This window comes from Triticum dicoccoides, chromosome 7B, assembly GCF_002162155.2.
Source record: "Triticum dicoccoides isolate Atlit2015 ecotype Zavitan chromosome 7B, WEW_v2.0, whole genome shotgun sequence".
NCBI lineage: Eukaryota > Viridiplantae > Streptophyta > Magnoliopsida > Poales > Poaceae > Triticum > Triticum dicoccoides.
In genome coordinates this window covers 768839515-768848947 of record NC_041393.1, presented here as the reverse complement: position 1 = coordinate 768848947, position 9433 = coordinate 768839515, and the positions used below count along the sequence as shown (strand labels likewise).

Genomic DNA, 9433 nt, shown 5'->3' with positions numbered 1-9433 from the left:
GAATGTCAATTCAATCCTAATTTATGATTTCAAATAATATAAATGTGTTGCATCCTATAATAATGAAAAAATATATATTAGTCATATGTATATGTACATTTGGGTAACAAACTAGCTAGGAACATCATTTATTTGCGTACAAAATAAGGATCGATGGATCATTGCTCATTTGCAAATGTTGATTCATCTCTCCAGTTTTTTCAATCACTCACATGGAAAGAACCACTCTGACCTCGCACTTCCCAGCCGTGGACCTTGGCATATTGAAACTAGACTAAGAGTACCACTCATCATGTCATACACACAGTAGCTAGGAATACCACCATTAACGTGGTCACGACAGTCCGTGCATCCGCACAGGTCAGCACCGGCGACATCCCTCTTCATGTGCCAGTCAACACCCAAGATATACACAAGGTTCCCTTGTGGGAATCTTGGGTGGCAGTGCTCCAATGGCCCGAACGCCCTGCAACAACTTCTGCTGACAAAAATAACCTGGCCTCCAAGGTCCTTCACCTCCGACCACTGGCCCTTGGCCAAGTCGGCCTCAAACACGTGCAAATTCATCGCCCACCGATGATCATATACCACGACAGCCGTGGCCTTTTGGTGAGTGTTGCTCCGCCGTACCTTCAGCTTTCTTGGAGGGATGCTCCATCGTACCATCAGTAGCTTTTTCTTGTCAGCTGACACGACTAGGTGGCGGACGATTTTGTTCATTGGTTGATTATTGCGCTCCATGGATTGGTTCATCACATGCTCCGTGCGATAACCCAAGATGTCATGGGAGAAGAGCTCCCCAAAGTGTGTGACGGTGAAGATCCTTCCACGGTAAAAGGACATGTCTGCATAATCACCGGAATAACCGGTAAGCTCCAGACAAGGTTGGTGCGGCCCACTCATGTCAGCTGGTGAGGAAGGAGCAATTTTGCAGATTCCTCGGTGGAGAAGCACCACGGATGAAGACCAAATGATGATCTTAGACGGCTCCCTGTATGTCCACGGGATCTGCATGGGGGCAGCTGATGGGTGGAAAGGGTTGCGGAGGAATATGCATCCTCCTCCGTCCCCATCCTCATCATCCTCCCCAACCTCCGGGTCGTGGTAGAAGAGGATCCAACAACCGGAAGAGCCATGGCAGTGGCCGAAGCAATGCACCGTGCCGTCAGCGATGCTCTGGTAAACCCCAGGGACGAGGTTGAGCCACGGCATGCTGCCTCGCTGTTGCTGTGTGGCGTGGCGCCAGTCACGACACACGTCCCCGAAGCTTAGCTGGTCGGCGTCGGATGTGAGACGGCAGAGGATGAGGCCGGCCAGGTCCGGCGGGATGTCCGACCACTTTGGGGAAGACGTGGCGTGGGAGAGACCCATGGTCGATGAGATTCGATCGGCTGGTAGATAATAACCTAGGACTTGTCACGGAAATAGATAGATATTCTACCCTAGTTTTAATAATAAGTAAGTAGAATATATATACTACACGTACGTTTGATGGTTGCAACGTACGACGTTGTTGGTTTAGCTACGACTCTACGTACACATTGCCATCAATCAACTCATCCAATCCGTCAGACGTACGTGATCATAGCTTGTACGTCACACATTGCCATCAACAGATCCAATCCGTTATATATACCGATCGCTCGATCTCGTTGTTTAACAAACCCTAGCGCGAGCCAGCCGGACGGACGGACGGAGGGATATGGGGATCGTGGATGCATTGGTTACATCGGCCGAAGCAATAGGCAAAGAACTAGGCCAAGCAATAACGGCAAACACGGAATTCATCAGCGACAAGAAGTGCGTCGAGCACCACGTGGCCAACGGCGGGTGCATCTACGAGTTCATCACGGCGGTGGACGAGTGCCACCCCAGGCAGATCAAGACTCGGGAGGACCCCGACGAGCGCGTCCTCGATGCCGATGCGTGTGTCAAGGCGACCGCGGCGCTGCGTGAGTGCTTCGAGGGCAACCGCCTGTGGTTCGCGCAGCAGTACATACGTCGCATGGACGAGGGCCTCGACGAGGACCGGAAGCCATCGCCGGAGAAGGTGGAGGAGGAAGAGCTGAAAAGGTTCAGGTGGTGGACTGGCATGAGGAGAAGCTAGGTCGATTATATACCTATGCATGGATTATTATTTTTAACCACGATATGCATGTATTGTGATCAGTGCTGATTGGCGATCAGCACATCAACTCATTCTTGTACTTTTCCTTCTTTTTAACAGCCCATCATACATGTCTGCATGCCCTTTATATAATGTTCATGTTATAGATCAGATTGGTTAGTGGTGATGGTGGAGTTTGTATATATACTTGATATAATCGACTCTTGTTTTGGCTGAGTTTTCTTTCTATAAAATCCTAGAGGTACTCTATCCGCACAATAAACACTTTTTCGTGTCTCCTTCGAGCCTTCGACCGTATTGCAACATTACGGTCGCCCATTGGAACCTCTATATATACTCATACTTACTTACAAAAGAGCAAACATTATCTTTCTAAACGCAGTTTACGTCCGCAACCTCCGATTCCGAGGTTATCGCCCACCTATCCATGTGATTCCTTTCCCACTCGATCCCTTCTCACCGCTGATGCTAGATTCCAGACCCCCTTCGCACTCCTCTCTCCTCCAACAACCGGATGGCAAACCGTCCCTTCTGTGAAGGTCCTTTCTCCAACATACCTCGCTTGGATAAGGGCATCGACGAGGACCGGAACCTATCGCAGGAGAAGGTGGAGGAGGAAGACCTGACCCGGTTCAGGTGATGGATTGGCATGAGGAGAAGCTAGGTTGATAGTTATGCATGGATGGTGATGTAGCTTTCTTTTTCTTTGAACAACCCATCATACAAGTTGCATGCCCTATATGTAATCTTAATGTTATAGAACATATCAGTTAGTGGTGTTTGCGGAGTTTGTATACTTGCTCTGAATTCTAGAAGTTCTCTATCCACACAATAAACAGTTGTTTGTGGTTAAACACGTATTCGTTATTCCAGCCAGCCTTCCACAATATTGCAATATTATGGTCGCCCATTTGAATCTCTCTATATATACTACTTATAAAAGAGCAAATGTTATCTTTTTTTTTTTCCTGTTGCATGATTATCGAAGACCTTTTCACTCGTGTGCGTGCACATAGGCAAGATTGATCGGATCGGCGCCTGGGTGTTCGTACAGGCAGGCGACGGCTACGCTGTCCGCATGCGGAAGGCGTGCATGCTGAGCAGCGACGTGGCATGCCGGCCAAGGTGAGCGTAGCAGGCTGGGCGAAGGCGCTCTGTGGGTCAAAAGGCCCAAGGGTTGGCTGCTCACTGTGGCATCACGGAGGTCCTGAAGCACGTGATGATGCAAAGCGTGAGATTTGTTTGGAAAAAAGGGGGCACGATGTCTAGTCTTTACAATTTATGTTTACTCTTGAATTTCTTCCTATCTTGCTACAACTGCACTGCATACTACCTATACATTTATAGAAAATATAAAAAAATACTCACATGTGATCGCGACCTGACATGTGTTGCCTGTGAGTATGGGTGAGGGGGTCTGAACTCACAAGCACAAGCCGATGTGTGGGCTGCTTTGTAGGCCGATGTGTGGGCATGCCGGCCGAGGTGTCAGTCAGGTGAGCAAGCAGCCAGGCCCAGCCCCCGAAATGGAGGGGGCCCACCCCAGGGATACTTCTTTGGTGGGCCTGCTGCACCATGGACAGAAAAACTTGTGTAATATTGGGCCAAATTACTGCGTACATAAGCTAATCAAGCTGGGCCAAGTTACTACCGGGCCTTGCGCGAAGCCTCCTAGAGCACGGCGGCTGCCACCGGATGCCTTTTCTCCTTTCCTCCTTGAGCGATGGCAAATAACTCTCGACAATTGATGGTGGCAGGCCCTATACTTGAGGAGTGTCGTTTTTTGTGTTTAGATTTCGGGGAGGTCTTTTTTCAGCACTGTAATAGAGTCCAATATGGTTGCTCATCGGCTAGCTCAACATAGACGGGATGATCCACCGGCAATGTGGTTGGATGTCCCCCTTAATTTCATTTCGGTTTTACTTGCAGATGATGTAAGCATTGTGTAAAGTTAATAAAGCTAGCCGTAAGACCTTCCCCTAAAAATGGTTGCAAACCGGGCTCGCAAGTTAATTTGTCCCTTTTTGTATTAAGAAAAAGGCGCCACAAACATCGGTCCCTTTTTGCATGGTAATACGTGTCTCATTTGTATCATAAGGAACATAGTACTCCCTCCGTTTCAGTTTACAAGTCATACACGTATACCTAGGTTGCCAATTTTATCATCCTAATATAAACTACATAACACAAAAATTATATGGTTTGAAAATAGAACATCTAAAGTTTATATTGGTATATTTTTTTATAATATACGACTTGTATTAGGTTGGTCAAATTGATGATCTAGGGTAATGGGCACGCTCTATAAACTGAGAGAGAGGGAGTACAAGCCACGTACATACCGACCTGGCAAAACTGAACAAATTGCAGAACGCTAGCCTTTGCACAAAGGAACACCAGCCAAGAAGTAAAACTACGAACAAGACTGAAGAAACCTCAAACCTTGACACCAACGCCCGTCACCTGCCTCGATCCGACACATTGCATGCATGGATCGATGTAATGAAACTAATTAAGGTGGTCCAATTAACTAGAAGGATCAAGGGACTCGGTAGGTGGTAGTCATGTTCTCCTCATGCCAGTCCACCACCTAAACATGTTGCTCTCCTCCTTCACCTGCTCTGGGGGCAGCTTCCGGTCTTCGTCGAGGCCCTCGTCCATGCGATTGAGGTAGATGTGCTTGGACATCGCCGGGTTGTCTGCAAAGCAGCGGCGCAGCGCCGCCGTGGCATTGATGCACTCACCCACGTCCTCGCCGTCCCCCAGCTCGGGGTGGCACTCGCCCATCGCCCTAAGGAAGTCCTTGATGCACCCGCCGTTGGCCACGTGGTGCGTGACGCAGAAGGCCTCGCTCTTCCTGGTGGCGTCTAACACGGTGGCCTGTACTAGGTCGGCCATCAACCCATCCCGCTTCTTCCCCATGGCCGTCAACGATTTGTTCCCTGGCAATACGTGTGACCTCGACGTTTCCGAGCTAACCGGTTGGAGGCGTAGACGTAGAACGATGTACAGCAAGCAACCAAGCAGCCTAGCTGTTGGATTGATTCCTCTGGAGCTAGCTTATGCACGTACTAAACCAAACCAGGAGCCGCCGGCTTGATTGCGATCTAACCTCGACGAGAACAGACAGGCGATATATATATGGCTAAACAGTCGTGTTGATCTATTACTTTTTGATCTGGGTTCGGTACAGAGATTACAGGGCATATGTGTAAGTATATATAGCAGCTAACCTAGGCTACTACTAATCCTATACGGTACCTACCCGATGGCGGTTCCAAGCCCGAGCCGGACTGGACGACCCTGTTAATAAGCAACTCGTAGATCGATCGGTGGAGCATATATAAAAGCCGGCCGGTGCAATCGCCGAACGTATCCTCTAGCTAGTCGATCGATCGATCCAGAAATCAAGGCCGGTCCATGGGGAACTTTTTGCCCGGACGTGCGTCCATGAAGGACGCCCTGGACGAAACCATGCACCTCGTCGACACCAAGATGGTCTGGCATCACGTCGCCAACGGCGGGTGCCTCCAAGAGTTCGTGATCGCCATGGACGTGTGCAACCCCGATTACATGAAGCAGCGGCACCCCCAGTTTTACAAGAAGCAGCAACGCAAGGCCACCCCCGTCGACAAGGACGCGTGCGTCAAGGCCACGGCGGCACTGCGCGAGTGCTTCGCCGGCAACCCCGTCATGTTCAAGCACGAGTATCTCCACCGCATGGACGAGGGCCTCGACCAGGACCGCAACCCCTCCCCGGCCCAGATCAAGAAGGAGTGGGCCAGCGAATATAGGTGGTGGACCGGCATGAGGAGAAGCTAGTAAATTTTGTGCAGATGCAGTACGTGATGATCAATGGCGCTAGATAGATATATAGATAGATCGGTTCATCTTATGATGCGATGTGTTTGTTTGGTAAGTTAGTTTTTTCATTACCATGCATTATTCGCAACGAAGTGTAACAAGTGATGTTAAATCTGTGTATAAGACTATAAGAGCAATTGTAGCAGATTTTGTAAAACAATCAATCCACATATTTTCTATGCTTATAATATTACATGTCCTCTAAAACCGCCCGGCCCTCTATGGACATGGATGTATTTTTTGTTACTCCATGATGTTTGATGAATAGATCGAAAGATCTTCCCGCAAAAAAAGGAGCATCCACAACCTCGATTGTCAAATGTGACCCCCTATAGGTACATAAATAGTGACCAGTTACCTTCTTTTTGTCCTTGCCAACAGGCGTGCTTCTCAGACGCCCACCCCCTAAATCCATACAATGAACTACATAGGTAAATAGTGCAACGTAGATCAAACCTACATATATAGCACAATCCGACCCAACAGATAGAGTTCATCACCGGACAGAGTTTGTCAGACATGTCGGCGGTGTGTGGTCCTCAACTATGCTCGTCGTGCTCGAGATGATGCCGGCAAGAAGCCTCCTTTTGCATCGAGACGCGCTCTGACGCTTTGATACCAAGGCAGAGTGCCTTCGAGTCCTTGTGGCGAAGGCGCCTCGCGTTTGCCACTACCGTGTTTAGCGACAAGCGGAGGAGCGGATCTCACGTGTGTGTGGGAGGAGCCAGCCTCTGCCGCCCCTCTCTACATTGCGTCGCCGGGCCGTCGAGGATGGCTTGGATGGCACGGAGTTCGAGCTCGCCAATCTCCAAGGGCAAACATCGGATGCCAATGCATAGTGCAGCTCCTCCTGGTCTAGATCCGTCCTCCTTGAAGAGTCTGCCTTAGTTGATGGGATTAGAGTCATTACCGGAGACACCGCCGGAGTGGTTGCCAGAGCCAGCCATGGTGGCGAGAGGGGATGTGAAGGGAGGAGACTGAGAATGAAAACAGAGCGATCGAGTGTGGACTTTGAAAAGGGTTTCATCTGGTGCTGTGGTATTAGTGTAGTTCTGGTGGTACAGTTGCCAAACTATATTTATAGCAACACGACCCATCGATCCATCTATCCATCTCATCGTCAACCCTTACTAGAGCCATGGGGATCTGGCGTACGATAGTCAAAGCAATAGCCAAAGATTCAGCAGATGTCATCATACCGCAGGCAGCGGATGCTATCGTACCGCCGGTAATGGCGAGGGTCGCCGTCATGAGCGACCAGAGGGTCATCGTGCATCACGTGATCAATGGCGGGTGTGGCGAGGACCTCGCGACCGCAATGAGGGAGTGTCACCCCAGTCCTCCCAAGGCATTCATGCAGGCAGGGGCGTAGACAGGCCTAGGGCAATTAGGGCTATAGCCCCAGGCCTAGTGACAAATGAGGTCGGCTTGGGAGGTCCGGCCTGCAAGTCACGGGAGAGGCCCATCCATATTATACCATAGTAGCCCGTTTTTACAATACTGTACGTGCGTTCGATGGTTGCATCGTACGGCGTTGTTGGTTTAGATACGACTTCCCTTCATGCAAAAAAAAGGGTACGACTGCCTTCAAAAAAAAAAAAGGGTACGACTACCCTGCCAAAAAATAAGAAGCTACGACTCTACGTACGTGATCATGGCTTGTACATCACATATCCAATCTGTTATATATACCGATCGCCCGATTTCGTAGTTTAACAAACCCTAGCACGAGCCAGCCGGACGGACGGAGGAATATGGGGATCGTGGATGCGTTGATTACATCGGCCGGAGCAATAGGCAAAGAACTAGGCCAATCAATAACGACAAACATGGAATTCATCAGCGACAAGAACTGCGTCGAGCAGCACGTGGCCAACGGCGGGTGCATCGATGAGTTCATCACGGCAGTAGACGAGTGCCACCCCAGGCAGATCAAGACTCGGGAGGACCCCGCCGAGCGCGTCCTCGACGCCGATGCGTGTGTCAAGGCGACGGCGGCGCTGCGTGAGTGCTTCGAGGGCAACCGCCTGTGGTTCGCGCAGCAGTACATACGGCGCATGGACGAGGGCCTCGATGAGGACTGGAAGCCATCGCCAGAGAAGGTTCAGGAGGAAGAGCTGAAAAGGTTCAGGTGGTGGACTGGCATGAGGAGAAGCTAGGTTGATTTTTTTTAGATACCTATGCATGGATTGTTTTTTTTAACCCCGCTATGCATGTATTGTGATCGGTGCTGATCCGCGATCAGCCCATCAACTCATTCTTGTACTTTTCCTTTTTTTTAACAGCCCATCATACATGTCTGCATTTGCATGCCTTTTATATAATCTTAATGTTAGAATCTTAATGTTATAGTCTTAAGTCTTATATAATCCTACTCACCGCTGATGCTAGATCCGAGACCCGCTTCACCCTCCTCTCTCCTCCAACAACCGGATGGCAAATCATCCCTTCTGTGAAGGTCCTTTCTCCAACATACCTCGCTTGGATGAGGGCCTCGACGAGGACCGGAAGCTATCGCCGAAGAAGGTGGAGGAGGAAGACCTGACCCGGTTCAGGTGATGGATTGGCATGAGAATAAGCTAGGTTGATAGTTATGCATGGATGGTGATGTAGCTTTCCTTTTCTTTGAACAACCCATCATACAAGTCTGCATGCCCTATATGTAATCTTAATGTTATAGAACAGATCAGTTAGTGGTGTTTGCGGAGTTTGTATACTTGCTCTGAATTCTCTAGAAGTTCTCTATCCATGGATTATTTTTTTAACCCCGCTATGCATGTATTGTGATCAGTGCTGATTGGCGATCAGCCCATCAACTCAATCTTGTACTTTTCCTTTTTTTTAACAGTCCCATCATACATGTCTGCGTGACCTTTATATAATCTTAATGTTATAGATCATATTGGTTAGTGGTGATGGTGGAGTTTGTATATATACTTGATAGAAACGACTCTTTGTTTTGGCTTAAGTTTTTTTCTAAAATTCTAGAGGTTCTCTATCTGCACAATAAACACTTGTTCGAGCCTTCGACAATATTGTAATATTTCGGTCGCCCATTGGAACCTCTATATATTATATACTCATACTTACTTACAAAAGAGCAGACATTATCCTTTCTAAATGCAGCTTACGTCCGCAACCTCCAATTCCGTGATTATCGCCCACTTTTCCACGTGATTCCTTTCCCACTCGATCCCTTCTCATCGCTGATGCTAGATCCGAGACCCCCTTGGCCCTCCTGTCTCCTCCAACAACCGGATGGCAAACCGTCCCTTTTGTGAAGGTCCTTTCTCCAACATACCTCGCTTGGATGAGCACCTCAACGAGGACCGGAACCTATCGCCGGAGAAGGTGGAGGAGGAAGACCTGACCCGGTTCAGGTGATGGATTGGCATCACGAGAGGCTAGGTTGATACTTATGAAAGGATGGTGATGTAGCTT

General features: G+C 49.0%; 1 protein-coding gene across 1 annotated transcript; it reads right to left on the bottom strand.

Annotated features, from left to right (window-relative positions):
• Window positions 1-204: 204 nt before the first annotated feature.
• LOC119339768 lies at window positions 205-1371 on the bottom strand. Its single transcript, XM_037611698.1, has one exon. The coding sequence runs from the start codon at window positions 1369-1371 to the stop codon at window positions 205-207; it is 1167 nt and encodes a 388-aa protein (XP_037467595.1).
• Between the last annotated feature and the right edge of the window lie 8062 nt (window positions 1372-9433).

Coding starts and splice junctions, on each gene's coding strand:
- LOC119339768 (XM_037611698.1), bottom strand. CDS start 1,371: ATGGGTCTCTCCCACGCCACGTCTTCCCCAAAGTGGTCGGACATCCCG.